At 32.6% G+C, this 15,881-nt stretch overlaps 1 protein-coding gene across 4 annotated transcripts in view; it reads left to right on the plus strand.

The window, feature by feature from the left end:
- The window catches only part of FYB1 (FYN binding protein 1), a 144,524-nt gene extending 131,219 nt beyond the window's left edge, over positions 1-13,305 (plus strand). For all 4 annotated transcript variants that reach the window (XM_039842611.1, XM_039842609.1, XM_039842612.1 and 1 more), the window contains 4 exons: positions 762-924; positions 8,195-8,228; positions 10,416-10,447; positions 11,216-13,305. In XM_039842611.1, the coding sequence (XP_039698545.1) occupies positions 762-924; positions 8,195-8,228; positions 10,416-10,447; positions 11,216-11,238 (252 nt within the window). In that variant the 3' untranslated portion in view covers positions 11,239-13,305. The remainder of the gene's footprint in view (positions 1-761; positions 925-8,194; positions 8,229-10,415; positions 10,448-11,215) is intronic.
- Positions 13,306-15,881: the final 2,576 nt, after the last annotated feature.

Genomic DNA, 15,881 nt, shown 5'->3' on the forward strand with positions numbered 1-15,881 from the left:
AATTATCCAAATTTAGCCGTCCTTTGAACCTTGATAAAAAGGTAATATAAAAATAGAATATATAAAATAGCTGTGGTGTATCTATACAATGGAATATTATTCAGCCATGACAAAAGAAGAAAATTTTGCCACTTGTGACAATGTGGATCAACCTTATAGGCATTATGCTAAGTGAAAAAAGTCAGACAGAGGAAGATGACTACTATAAGATAGCACCTAAATGTGGGATCTAAAAAAGCCAAACTCATAAAAACATAGAGGATAATGGAAGTTTAACAGAGGCTGGAGGAGGGGTGGAAGAAATGGAGAGATGTTGGTCAAAGGTTACAAATTTTCTGTTATAAAATGAACAAGTTTTAGAGATTTAATGTACAGCATGGTAATTATAGTTAGCAATACTATAGCAAGATGCTGAGAGAGTAAATCTTAAATGTTCTCACCACAAAAAAGAAATGGTAATTATGTGAGGTGATAGAGGTATTAGCTGAATACAGTGGTAATAATTTCATTATATATGAGTGTATCAAAGCAATAAATGTAGACCTTAAACTTAAATTTCTTTAAATTTTAAAAATAGTTATTATATTAGGTTGATAAGGTTATATGTGGTCTTCTCCCCCCAAAAATGTTTTCTTTAGTATTCTTACATTATCTTTTGAAAACAAGGAACTATTTATTTAGCAAAGACTTTCTTAATAAATCTGTGAATAAATGAATTACTTCCAAAACACTCATCAATAATGTATTTTTTTTCTTGGCAGTATGATGGCGAAATTAGAGTCCTATATACAACTACAATTGTGCCCTCCTTAACTTCTAAAAAGTGGGGGAACAGAGATCTGCAGGTAAAGCCTGGTGAATCTCTTGAAGTTATACAAAACACAGATGATACAAAAGTTCTCTGCAGGAATGACGAAGGAAAATGTAAGTCACTGCTTACTCTACATAGATATGGCCCTCCAGAATTTAACAATCAAATAAGTATCAGGGATCATTTATTAACTCTTCTTGTTCTGTGCTTTGTGAATTCTAAAAAACATTATGAAACTAGAGATCTTGCTGTGTTGAAATCAATGCATTTTATTTTCATCTCTTTTCATTTCTACCTGCTATATTTGGCACTGAGGAGTCAAGGTAGTGCCAAATTAGTGCTTCTCAAAATGTAGTCCCACAGACCCCCAGCATCAGAAGATCCTTGTGTGTGTCTTAAAATTGCAGTTGCCTGGATCCACCCTTGACTTACAGAGTCATAAGCTCTTGGGGGTCAAATGGAATCTGTGATCAAAACTTTAAACCCAGTTTATTCTTATGTACACTGGTTCTGAAATTATATAGTGTATGTCACACCGAGAATTTCCAGTTTTCCTACCTTGCAAATTCACTCATTTTTATTTTCTATTTGGACATGCTTAATATGACATACTATTCCACATGAATATGAGTCCCTGTCCTCTTTGACTCTATCAGCTATTAAAGCAGACAGAAATGCTTTTGTTACATTTTAAAAGGAAGCTTATTTCATTTAAAGTTCAGGGAAGAGTAATTCAAAATTGTGTTGTCCTATATTTAAAATTGGACAGCCAGCATGACTGCACCATATCAGCTAGGTTAGTCTGAGTAGAAAACATAAACTCTGAGTCAAATTTTAATGACAGGAAGGTGACTCAGGGACAGGAACTGAAATGGAGCTTTAAGAACAAAACACGATGACTCAAGAATGGGGAAAATAGACCTAAAGTTATCATGGAGGAGGTATGTTTGGCATTTTAAAGGAGAAAATGGAATGTGGTTACAAAGGATAAAAGGCAGGGGAAGTGTAGTATTAAGACTCAAAGTTCACTGGAGATAATGTGTAGATAGAGCTCTGGGAGACAAAGAAAAGCCCCTTTTAGACAAGCATTTGAAAGGATGTACCCTAAGGAATAACCTTCAATGCGGAAAAACTTTATACCTTAAAAGTTCATCAAAAACATTAAAAACGTTCAGAATTTTAAAATTATTAAACAACTTAGGACAATATGCCAAATTGAATATTTTCCATGATGATTATGATAATAACATGAGGAAATATTCAAGAGTAAAAGAAAGAAGGATCTGCTTCGTGTGGGACAGGATTTACAGGCATGTTAAAAATTATATACTGCTTCAAACTCCACCGTCTGGAACCCGAGGCCAGTGTCCCTGGTATCAGTGTGGGCACTGAGCTAGTCATATATTCTAAAGGAATAGAAGCACAGTTCTCTTAGACAGGGTCGTTGTCTCTGCAGAACGAACAGTGGCCTTGCTTCTAGACAGTCTTCACTGTGTATTTTAAAACAACAAAAATAACACAAAACTCTTTTGACCTGTAATTTAAAGATTGTAAACGTCAGGCAATGATATTTTTTGTGTAAGCTTTTTTTTGGGGGGGGGGATCATAGCTTGTTTTATTTCATGCTATAGAATTAACATATTAAAATTATGTAAATAAAAAATCAAACTAAACTAATAGTAATTGATTAGGGTGTTGGCCCAAGTAAAATGTTTTCTTTCTTTTACTTTTCAAATTATTTCACATTTTTCACAGCAGAAAATTGTCCTAGTATTTGTCATGTGGACATGACTCCAGTGCACAAGCTTCAGAGATATCTTGCCATGCAGTTCTGAGACACCTGTCCCTAGCAATAAATCCCATCTAGAGCAATGCTCCTCAGTTCCAAAGAGCATACCCATCACACAGAGACTTTTGATTGATTGATTGATTGATCGATCGATTTATTTTCTTCTGAAAAAAATTTTTTATTATGGCATCATTGGTTAACAAAATTCAATAAGTTTCAAGTGTACAATTCAACAGTAAGGCATATATATATATATATATATATATATATATATATATATATATATATATATATATTGCATTGTGTATTCACCACCCATAGTTAGATTTCTTTCTGTCACCACACCATATATTTGACCCCTTTTACCTCATCTACGTTCCTCCTCCCCACTCCCTCCTACCCTCTGGTAACCACTAGTCTACTTTTCATGTCCATGAATCTCTATTTGTCCTGTTTGTTTGTTGCTTTTAGGTTTATATCCCACAGATAAGTGATATCATGTGGTTTTCAACTTTTTCTGTCTGGCCTATTTTGCTTAGCATGATTATCTCAAGGTCTATACATGGAGACTTTTAAATATGTGGATTCTAATTCAGTAGGTCTGAAGTGAGGCATAACATTCTGCATTGTATCAAGCTCTCAGGTAATTGATGCCGCTGGTCCATGGAACAGGCTCTGAGTAACAAAACTGTAGATGTCCTCAGCAACAAACATGTATGGATATAGATATAAATGAACAGGAATAGACATAGCACCAGAAACAGAAATTCGGAGGCGACTCCTTTCTTCCTAGGAATCAGTGGATCTTAATCTCATCAACTATTTCCCATCTGCAGCTGACACTCCAGAATTACAAACTACTTACTTGTCATTTCCTTAATAAATTACACTATTTCATCCTATGTTATTTTATTCTACTTGGAATGCCCACAATTGTCTATTAAAACAACCCAGTTGTCATCTAGAATTGGAAGCACACCCACTCCCTACTCCCCAGCTGCCCATCACAATTAATATCTCCCCTGCTCCACCATGCTACTATTTCCATTGCTGTAATCATCCTTATTGTTTTTCCAACCTATTATTCTTATTAGATTCTGAACTTGAGAGTAGCTTCAATGAAATGTTCTCAACATTATTGTGCCAACACATTCTACAGTGCCTGGCACCTTGTTTAGGGCTTGCTGAATTGAATTTGACAATTTGGAGATTGCAGTTGAATAACCAGATGAAAGTCTGACATATAGACACAGCAAAATATCTGCTGAATAGTTTAACTGGTTAGAAAACAGAAGTTCTCTGTCTTAGCCTTAGTAATTTGGTTCACTTATTGTGTATCATTTGGGAGACTAAATCTTTCAGTTCCTTATTTCTATAAGGCATTTGCAAACCAACACCATGGTGACTGAAACATTTTCTTTACTCTCCATTCTTCTTTAATCCATCAAAGAAAAGAAAACATAACTTACTTAAACCTAAGGTTGGTAATGGTAGAAACTAGAAGCTAAAGCATTAACAATAATCCCTTCCCATTGTGGAGTGGAGTAAAGCCACTTTTACAGGCTTATCACATTTGATCAAGTCTCACCCACTGATCTGGGTGAGGCGCATATTGCAGAGGCATTGAGATCTTAAAATATATATTCCTGGCACATTCCCAAATACTTGGAATTTCTCCCTAATATTTGAATGTATTCCACAACTCAATTTCTCATAAACTGTAAGTTTTCCCACCTCCTGTCACTGGAGAAAATTTTTCTACAAAAAATATGAAATGAGACGTGAGCTGAGTTATTTGTGGATAAAATGTTTTCCATTTCCTTTGGGCATCAAAGAAAGAGAAATTCTATAGGTGCTTTGGATTTTTCTAAATCCAATTAATCATTTCTTTGCTTCGGTGATTTTGTTTTCAATTATAAAACAGCACATGCTCTCTGAAGAAATTTTTTTTAATTCAGAAATTTGAAAAATCCTGATTTGAAGCCTCAGAAATATACATACATAGAGATATATATGCACATATATTTATATTTATAGATGTATATAGAGGATACATATACACATAGAGACTATATAGAGAAATGTTATATATATTCACATAGAGAAATAAGTGTATATACATATATATTTATACATATATAGATGACATTTTATAAAACTCAATAATTATAATAATTTATATTCAATGTTATACACTGCATTTAGGTTTTCTTTCTATTATATTATGAGCATTTTCTCTTAAAACTGAACATTGTTCCATTTGCCTGGATAAAGCTATGCAATATGATTTTATTGTCCTTAAACTACATGAGGCCAAATTGAGTAAATTTAACTTTATTTCTGGACTTGTTCACAACAAATGAAATAAAAATGAAATAAAAATAAAAGCTGTCATTTCTATTGAGAAAAAAATTGAAAATATTAGAATGAATATATTTTCCATTTTTCAAAAGATGATTTTGTATTTCCTGGGTAATTTCATATTCACAACACCCCTGTGAAAGGTGAGTCATTAGTCCTGGGACACATGTGCACTGTAGCAAGCAAATGTTTTGGAAAGAAATTAACTGACACATATGGGGGGTGGGTGTTAGTTTCTTAACTAGCTCTACCCCACCACATATTTCAAAACATTTCTTTCAAGCCACGGTGTTCTGTTCTATGAATGTGAGGTTTCCAAATAATAATTTCATAAGGCTAATTGAACATGGTGGCCATTCTACATGGTAAAAAACCATGAGGTATTTTTTATTTATTTCATTCGTTTGTATGTTTTATTGATATTCCCTTATGGTGGATGTACCTGTGAGCAAAGAGAGCATTTTTATACTGAAAAAAAAAAAAAAAGTTATCTCTAGGAACTATAATGAAGAGATTATATAAAATCTTATGGCAAGTCACTTGTTTTGACACTGTCATGAATCATACTTTAACAGAATTAAATTTTAGCAAAGATTTTTGAAGGTACTAGACAGCAAAACCTATGCTGTATTAAAAGTCATCAACCCTGTAAAAATGCTATTTAATAGTAATTTTATAGCTAATGAGCCCCAAATTATCACATCATTTTAGGAAACTAAAATAGAACAGCACAGTACCATCCCACACTCCATCACCTTAATACATTTTTTTTAAATAATATTCACAAGCATTGATGTTTATGTGTCACACATATATATACACAATAACAGTGAATTATTCAACAAAAGAGAAAGTTATTCCTTAGAACTCTTGAACAGACAAGATATAGGAGGAAATGTAATAGGGGTTTGAGAATTTAAAAGAATATATTTTTTGTAATTAACTTTGTGAAGTTAGATAAGCTGTCGGTCAGGAATTATTATCTTTAGTCATGTAAAGGAATGTTTTAGTGCTTAATTACAGATAGTGTTTTATCCAAGTCTACAATTTTAGCATTATTGAGTTTTTAAAAGTAGATTACCCAAAAGCACAAAAAATAAAACCCTTTAATTTTCAAAAATGATTATATTCTCTTTGTTTTTATCATTATTTCTCTTAATCTACTAGATTTTAAAAAAAAGAAAAATATTTGATGCTAGAATAATTCGAATCTCTGACAACACTTTATAATTTCTTATACATTTCTCTAATTTTCTATCTTCTAATTTTAGTTCAGAGACTTTATGAAGTCCCAATATCTCACAATGAGATTGAAGTCATTGTTAAACGCTTCAGTTTATATGTGTCGTTATTTTTAAATTTTTAACTTGAAATATGAATATATCATGGTAACATTTACTATTGTATTATTTTCCAATTTATTTTAAGAGAAAATTCAAAATGGAAACAGAACCATCAATTTTAACTAATGAAAAAAACTTTGTAACTATTACTATCTGTAGAGAACTATTCACATTGTATTTTAGCTCACAGACATAAGTACAGGTAAAGATAGATTTCAGTTATTGGAATCTGACACTAAATCCACAATTTGTTCTAATCACTTGTTATCTTTTTTGAGAGACACATGTAGAATTGAAATTGTAAGAGATGAGCTTATCATCCTTTAAAATTATGTTAAAATATGATGCATACCTTAATTTTTAAAGTCTGTTAACATGAAATGAATGAAAGAACTGTGATATCAAAGGCTACCCGAGGATCATATATATTAATTTTAAATGTTCTTACATTAATAATTTTTGCTACTTTTTCTTTGACAAAAAGAATGTATAAAATGGTCTAATTTTTCATACTCTGAGTAAAATATTACTTTATTGTGCTTTTATCATTTTGAAACATGCTTCATTACTTCCATGCTCCAGGAATTCAAAGATAACCTTGATTCTTTCCTTTCCAAGTATGATTCTTATAAACAGTTTTTATCTAAATATAATGAATTTCTTGATAAAATATTTTGGTGACTTTTTTTACTCTAGAATATTTCAAAAGAAAGTTCACTTTCTTACATTTTAATCTACAAATTCAGTTGTATGATCCTAACTTTTTAAAAAAATAATGTTTTTTCATGTAAAATCATGAAATAGCAATATGAAATCAATATATTTAAATAAGTTTATTATCATTTGTATTAATCTTTGCTTATGAGTGTCTTGTTTTATAACTTTTTACACATTTACTCTGATTTAGAACCGAAATTACAAGATTAGTTGACCAAGACTAATAGATTCATTTACTCAGTGAAAGAAGCGATTTAAAGCTTTATTAAAATAAATAAATAAATAAAAGGTTGTATTAACAGAACAACAGTGGTACTAATTTCAAGCATACAACAGTTTAGGCAGTAACACGAAACTAATAATTCCAAGGGTTAGTAATAATATTAATTAGCTGTTCGCAGACATTTTCTCAAAAAAAAAATAGTACACATTTTTTCTTAAGAGTATTTTGTGCTATGAAAGGCAAACATAAAGTGCTCAAAAATTTTTTTGCTTTCTTGCATAAAACACGGTCCATTTTCTACTTAACTGGGGAATCACTAGAATTCCTGGTATGTGTTCTTCTAATAATGACTTGTTCCATGAAAGATGAAAATGCAAATATTGACACTCTGTCAAATGGCAAAAGCAGTTGAGAAAGATCTTCCACACTGAATATAAAAGAACTGTTTAGAGACCATTTAGAATGTATACTCTCTCCAAGTAGCTTCTAGATTGCCTGCCTATGAACTACTTTTGTAATTGGAGAAACTATGCTTAATAAATTCTTCCTAACACTGGGCCACATGGGTTAACAACCTTGAAGAAATAGATTAAAATTTGAAAGAAACCTATGCAGCAAATTGCAGGAACTTAGGGAAGAAAAAATTTTTTTTTCATTTAAGGGGGAAAGATTGTAAATGGTGGGAAAGAGACATGGAAGAGAGAAAAGATTGTAAATGGTGGGAAAGAGACATGGAAGAGAGAAAAGTTGAAGAGAAAAAGAAGAAAGGAAGGAGAGAAAAGTGGACGCATAAGAAAATGGGTCATATTTGAATAGAAAGATACAATTATTCAATATATTATATCATATTACATTAATTACTCAATTCTATTTCATTTTTTAAAAAAGAAATAGTAAAGTTTTTTCAAGTCTGTACTATTAATAAAGTTTATTTCCTTTTTCTTTCATAGATGGTTATGTCCTTCGGAGTTACTTGGCGGACAAGTAAGCCCATTTTCTTCTACAGTTATATGTAAAAAAAGAATTTTATGTTTTGCTTTGAGAAAGATTCTTAATATCATTTAAGTAATATAATCTACTGAACTATCATAAAGAAATTTTAAAACAATGTCCTATACTAATGTCAATACAATAGCACTCATAATAAAGTTTAGGTTTTCATAAAGTGTCACTCTTTTAAACAGACAAGAAGCCCTTCTCATTCATGATAATATATTTCATAGTTTTATATATTCATTAGAGACAGACATTGCAAACATTGGAGACAGAGAGGTCAAAGTCACTAACCCTTTCATTAATACTTTGCATTTCATTTGCTGATTAAAGCAATCGGTTGAATTGAATTAATCAGGGACCCATTAGTGTCTACACAGTAGGTGTTAACATCTTCTGTTAACAGTTTATAGTTTGGCCCCTAATCTAGGGCTTTTCTTTATTCACACCAAGCATAGTAAAGTATTAAGTTGCCTTTTCTTGGACGCATGCCAGAAAAAAGATAGTAGTCAATGATTCTTCTATTCCTATAAATAAGACATTGTCACAGTCTGGTACTAGTGTGCTATTAGAGCCCCCAAAACATTTTAAGATTCTGTTCTAAGTAAACCAGTGCAAGAACTAAACTCCATCATCAGGTTAGGTCATATACTAATATAAATATTTACAGAATTTAGCATAATAAAAAAAAAATCAAGGAGGATTCACAAAGTGTATCCATAAACAACCTGACACCAGTGAGAAAGAGGCAAATCCATGTTAAGTACTCTGTCTGCAAACTAGCATAGAGTTAGAAGCAAAATAATCGTAATACTTTCATTGTCCTCAGAGCATTAATCATGGTGGTAGGCATGCGACTTTTCAATAGGTTCTATTCTATGAAAGACACAAATTTCAAGGAAAGAATGTGTGGCAAATAAAAGGACAACATCTTCATCAGTGATTATTAAGGATGATTAAGAGAGAATTTAGAAAGTGTACTCTCTAATTATTGGTTCGCCACCTATTAAAGTGAATACTTCATAAATATTTATTGAATATATGACAGCAAAATCTATCCTCTTTGCATTTCTATCAGATTTCCATTAGCCAACCCTCCCTCAGTCTCAGAGAAAGGATCCAAACAGAAGACATAGGGAACTCACAGTATCTGCCATAATTGGCAGCAATTTGAAGGGCCTGGTGCTCTTTCCATGATGAAGCACAGAGAAAGCACAGGAAACAAAAGTGGATCTGATCGAAGTGATAAAGTCATCTTACATTTTTTAGACTTTGAAACTGTATTCTACATTTCAAAGCTATATTAATATTTATAACACTTTCCATTTTAATTACGTGTATAGCATTTTCTCTTTCATTAGATTATAAATTTCTTGAAATCAAAACTTGTGTCTTACTCCCATTTATATATCTTGGTCTCCTGGTACATAAGAGTCACTCAGTATGTATGTAGAATGGAATATTTCACAAAGTTTCAGGGCCAGGTAAAACCTAAAATGTGTAAAAATAGCCAAAACTATTATTATTATTAATACTTCCTATAACCACAAATATTTTTAGGATTATATAACATAAGAATCACCACACTAAACATATCTCGGCTACTTATTTTATAACTAATATTTACATAATTAAGAACATGCAAAACTGATGTGCCCATTTCCTATGTCATATAGATATTATTGTATTTCATTCAACATTTGAAGTTCAAGTGAAAGTATAAGTCAGATATTAACAGATATAAAGAATCTGTTACAGTTTGGATTACAGCTCCCAATGGAGTATTACACCATGATTTCCCAGTTTGTTTAATTCAACTAACACTTCTCACCAAGCTCAGCTGTGCTCTAGGCTCACAGGTGAAAAGATGAATGAGGTATATGGTCTGTGTTCTAGAGACATGTTTGCAGTATTCTATATCTATGATAATCAGGAATAAGTCGTAGGTTGGTTTTTGTTGTTGTTTTGAGAATGAAATAGATGGTTAGATTAAGCCGATGAAAGGAGATGTAAATGAATATGAAATTTCTTTAACTTATGAGTTCATAACACATAACTTCTCACTCTTAAATGCTTTAATTGTCATATAAAATTATATTACTAAGCTTTTAATCTAAATATGCTTAAATGTTAAGAAGATATTTTCTTTAAAATAAAAACTATTTTCTACATTTACAGTGATGGAGAGATCTATGATGACATTGCTGATGGTAAGTCTCCCTGACACCCACCACAGAGGACAGGAACAGTGAATTTACTGTTCTTACAAATATTAAAAATAGCTTGCTGGTTAATTAGAGCCTTCCAATCTGATCAGAATTTGAATCACTTGAAAATGTTAGGAAAGATAAATGCACTGGTATAATGAGAAATAATTAATTTTTGCACATGACTAGAAATCAAAAAAGAATCTCTTATTTTCTTTGAAAACAAATATGAAAATATTTGGTGAATTTTGATTGTACTATGAATCTTAATAAGAATTGCTTTTATCCACAAAAAAATCTGTACTTGGCCAATAAGTTGGTACTTATTTTATAACTTGTAATACTCACTAATATTCTCTAAGCATCATGTATTTCTAAATTATAATCTAAAAAATTAATGTCAATTGACATGAGGCATAATATTAATCATGTTGCCCTTTAGTTTCCTTTTATACTTTCAGCTCAACCTCACTAAGAATGACGACCAAAAAGCACATTTAATTAAGTGCCAAATAAAATAAAATAACCCTGAGTCTCATTTTGATAGAGAGTAAATTTATTCAGAAATTTTGTTGGAATTGCATACTGAGCAATAAAAGTTAAATAAATATGTGGCCTTCCACATAATCTACTTTTTCATAAAGTGAGCCAATTCTACTTTTTAAAATCCAAAACCAGGAGAATATGAATCACTCATATTTCCAACCTTGGACCATTTAGAGGGTATGTGTTTTGTATAACTATATTTAAATACATATTTTTTTCTTTCAGGTTGCATCTATGACAATGACTAGCTCTCAGCTTTGATCATTCTGCTACATTCATTTGATGCCATTATGAAGTCTGGGTTTTAGTTGGCATGTGTCATTGGGTACCATAGAAAATGAGTGCACAAAACTACTTATTATCATCTGTTATAAAATTTTGATTATCTTTATAAAGTTTTGAAATTTTGGACTTAGAAAATGATCTCTCTACTAAATTGACATTTTGGAAGACTGCATCAATGCGATGTAAGAACTATTAAGTATCCTATTTCTGCCTCAGCTACAATTACGAAGGCGCTTCTGTTAGACCATCTACAGACAACTGCCCCTTCAAAAAAAAATAATTTGAGAAGAAATGATTGTGTTGTCTAAGGAAATATAAGGAAGAACAATAAGGAAATATAAAAAAGGAAATTTTAAAACATTCCACAAGAAGAAAACTATTATTTGCATATCTAATTGTGATTACATCTTATATTCTCTATTCAAATTATGTCTTTAAAAAGGCTGAACTGTCTTATCTCTTGCTGGCGGGTTAAATGTTTTTGAAAATTATAGTAGTACCAGAAATTTTTTATAAAATTTATTCCTGTTAATTGTGAATATGTGTTATTTGATAAGATGTATGCATTTTGGTATGCACATTTGTGATTGACACTGTAGAAGAGCCTAAAATAAGTTTTCTTTTTGCAGATTCATATGCTAACAGTATAAATCTGTATTCTGTTTAAAGTGCTAGTGTAACTAGAGTAGAAATCAATGAGGACTACCCTAAAATTATGCAAAATGGAATTTGGACTTTAAAATCAGCCTTGTATGTCTCTTCTTCACTGTGAAGACTTTCAAAAAGGTTTTTGTTTCTGTTTCTGTTTTTCAATTACCTCTATGGAACCTTTTTTTTAAACCACTTTACTGGAAAGTTGGCCAGCAGAGGGAGTACAAATTAATAAACCCTAGTGTTTGTGTTAGGATGTTTCTATTCATACATACTCTTTCCCAAAGCAACCCAAAAACAAAATGTGAAGCATTTGGGTCCCAAATGCTAAGAACACTAAACACCATGATACAAAATGCAAAACCCTAATACTCAAGAATATAGCTTCTGAAGAGTGGCCCCACCGAAGTGAAATAATTTTAAATAATTGTAAAGGAACTAAAAGCTTTCATATGGGTAAGTGAGATTTCCGTTAGATGTATTGAAATTTGAAAATAGATCATCAACTTCTATTGCTCAATTTGTAGATTCTGGATGTCTGAGGACCGCCAGATTAGAATTCACTGATCTCAAAGACCCCCCAGCAATTATGAAGTACTTTGGTGTCTACTTTTGGATAGGGAAACTAGTATATGCTCAGATGATGAATTTGTTTTAATACCAGATAAAATTACATGGGCCAAAATGTTTTTTGTTTGTTTATTTGGTAACAAATATACAATATACTAAAAGTATATTTCCAGTTATATTTCCAGTTTTTCTTCCTGGTTGAGAATAGTATAAATTCGATAGAGTATCAGTTTTTAAAATTCCAAATTAGAACAAGAGACTATTTTAGAGTTTTGGTTTATACACCAAGAAACAGACACACATGCCTATAAAAGATTTATGTACTAGATAATTATCTTAATAGAAAATAAATATTTGAAATATTAATTTTAATATGCTAAATATTATTTTGTTATAGTTTTATGTATGAAATTTTGTCATGTAAGAAGACCAACAATAAAAAATACCTTCAGCAGATAAGTTTGCCTCTGACTTCATCAAGAAATCAAGGTCATCTGTCTTTCTCTCCCGTAACTTGATGCCACATTTATAAGAATCCTTTACTAAGTCCTTCATTACCACTTTTTGTTTCAGCCTCAGAGGATGGGGTACCTCCTATTTAAGACCAAATCTTCCACCAGTACCCCTGATACTTTGCCTTCCTATTTTGTGGTAGAAATTGAGATAACCAAGTGTAATTTCCTTCAACTTCCACCAACAACATTCAACCTTAACCCACATTCAGACACTATCCCAGATTATGTCACTCCTCAGATTCAAAGCCATGACAATTAATTCATTCTCTTTCTTTTTCCCTTTCTCTTTCCCTTTCCTCTTACCTTTCTCAATCTTCTTCTTCTCTCTCTCTTCTCTCTCTTTTTCTCTCTCTTCTCTATACATACATCTGCACACACACACACACACCCCCACACACACACCCTCCCAATCCATCTTTCCTTCCCTTCTTTTCTCTTCTTTATCTTTAACTCCTTCCAGCTTTACAAATATACAGAAGTCTTTCTCATTCGAAAAACAACAGGAAACTTTGCTCTGAATTCAAATACCTCTCCTACTATAGCCGATTTCTATCTTCCTTTTCTCACCCCATTGTCTTAAAATTGTGAGGTACATGTGGCAATCAGAGGAATGTGCCTCACAGATCCGCAACAATGGGGAGCTTAATTGACCAAACGCCCCATCTTCTGCACTCTGAAATCCATCACCACAGTTGTGCCAATGCCAGACTGCCCACAGACTACTCCTGTGTAGCCAATGACTAGAAATAGTAGGCCTGTTCCTGAAAAATACAGAAGCCCTCAGGTCATAGGCTTTGGTTTGAGGACTCCCCCATAGCCTTGCTAAACCTTTCTTACCCTGCATAGTATTCTGAGACACCGTTATCCAACCATTCCTCCATCGCTGTGGTCAGACTTACATTGTTCTGTGATAGCTCTCCCAGCCTTCCCCAGCTCCCTTCCTATTTCTGTATTTCTCTTAGAAATAAAAATTTTTGCATGTTCACTCCATCTTGGTGTGTGCTTTCCAGAGGATCCAAACCAAACACAGTACAGCTGAGAGTTTGTTTGTAGAAATACACACATTTTCCTCCACGAATCAACTGAATCAGAATCTCTGGGGAAGGAATTTTGTTGTCATTGTTCTTAAATAGTCCTTATTGAAATCTAACCACAATGTGATAGGATTCTGCAAATAGGAAGAAGAAGAAGAAGAAGAAGAAGAAGAAGAAGAAGAAGAAGAAGAAGAAGGAGGAGGGAGGAAGAGGAGGAGGAGGAGGAGGAGGAGGAGGAGAGGAGTGAGGAGGAGGAGGAGGAGGAGGAGGAGAAGAAGGAGAAGAAGAAGATGGAATAAGAAGGAGAAAGAGGAGGAGAAGGAGAAGGAGAAGGAGAAGGAGAAGGAGAAGGAGAAGGAGAAGGAGAAGGAGAAGAAGAATGGAGAGGAAAACCAGTTACTGAAGAAGATTATGCTGTAGTATCCAAAGGCTCAAATGACACTTATCTATAATCTACTGTTTTCCATATTTATATTAACCCTACTGGCTACTTTTCTGGGTAAGGAATTTTTGAGTCAATTTTTAATTAACTCTAATACAAGTTTAGTGCTTAGCCTCTAAACATCTTTATCCAACCAAATGAGAACCTTGGGAGTAAAAGCTACTCTTTACAGTTATCTCCCTTTAGGACAAAATGGCCAGCCTTTTTACCCCCACCTCGCTCGTCACCATATGTGGGCCACCCTGGGAAGGGTATGAACTTGTGCCAGATGACCGAAGCTAAGGCATACTCTGAAGGAGCAGGAAGCTCAGGGTGGTCTACAGACCAAACTCCCCTCAGCAGGGGGTTCAGGTGCACGCAGCAATTCCCTTTTTCCTAGAAGAAGGTCCGGCAGTCCACGTCCACAAATGGATTAAGAGGTAAATGAGAGGTTAGAAAAGTGAGACAGACATTTTTCTATGGACACCTCTTTCTAGAAATTCTACCATAAAAATGAGAAACATGAGAAGCATAATATTAGTGATAGCCAGATAGAAAAATAAAGAAAAATTTTTTTAAATTTTGTTTTGAGACTCGGAAGCTAAGCAGGGTCGGACCTGGTTAGTACTTGGATGGGAGACCATCTAGGAATAATAGGTGCTGTAGAGGTTAAAAAATTTTTGTTGTTGTTTTGAGAAATTTCTTCTTTTCTAAAAAAAGACTTGAGCTTATTCAAAAGTTAATGAGAATGATCTAGCTGAGAAGGAAAGATAAAAACATAAGAGAGGGATAATCAAAGATCTAAATTTCTCAAAAAGATAGAGGGTTGGTCAGAAATCAACTATAAATTACAATTTTTTTCTTTAACAATTTATTTTTTATTACATCTGTGAAATGTTAACCATTGTTCTGGAGACATCATAAGGTCTCAAAAATTACCACTTATTATTAGTATTATGACTAATTTTAATATACTTGCTGATGCTGCCTATATTGTCACAATTATGCCACATTTTTAAGGGTTCACTTCAGTGACTGTTACATAATTTCTTCTGCCTCCTGTTTAAGATTACCAACTAAGTTATGTAACCTTAAACAAGAATCTAAACTTTGCTAAGACTCAGGATCTTCATTTGTAAAATATGAAAGTACCTACTTTGCAGGGTGGTATGTATTTAGGCACTTAGTGCAGCATCTGATACATATTAACTATCTTTATCATCACCTTGCTTGTTAGTTTGCTATTACACACTTTGAACATGTCAGTGCAATGGAATCCTATTGAGAGGAGCATTACTTCAACGGTGGCAAATTTACTCTTAGTCCCAGTTAATAGCCAGCTCATCATTGAGATTATATAAAAGAATTTAAGATTAAACACAACAAAAATAAAATAATAATAAATAAATTCAATA

This window comes from Pteropus medius, unplaced genomic scaffold (genome assembly GCF_902729225.1).
Source record: "Pteropus medius unplaced genomic scaffold, Ma_sr-lr_union100, whole genome shotgun sequence".
Taxonomy (NCBI): Eukaryota; Metazoa; Chordata; class Mammalia; order Chiroptera; family Pteropodidae; genus Pteropus; species Pteropus medius.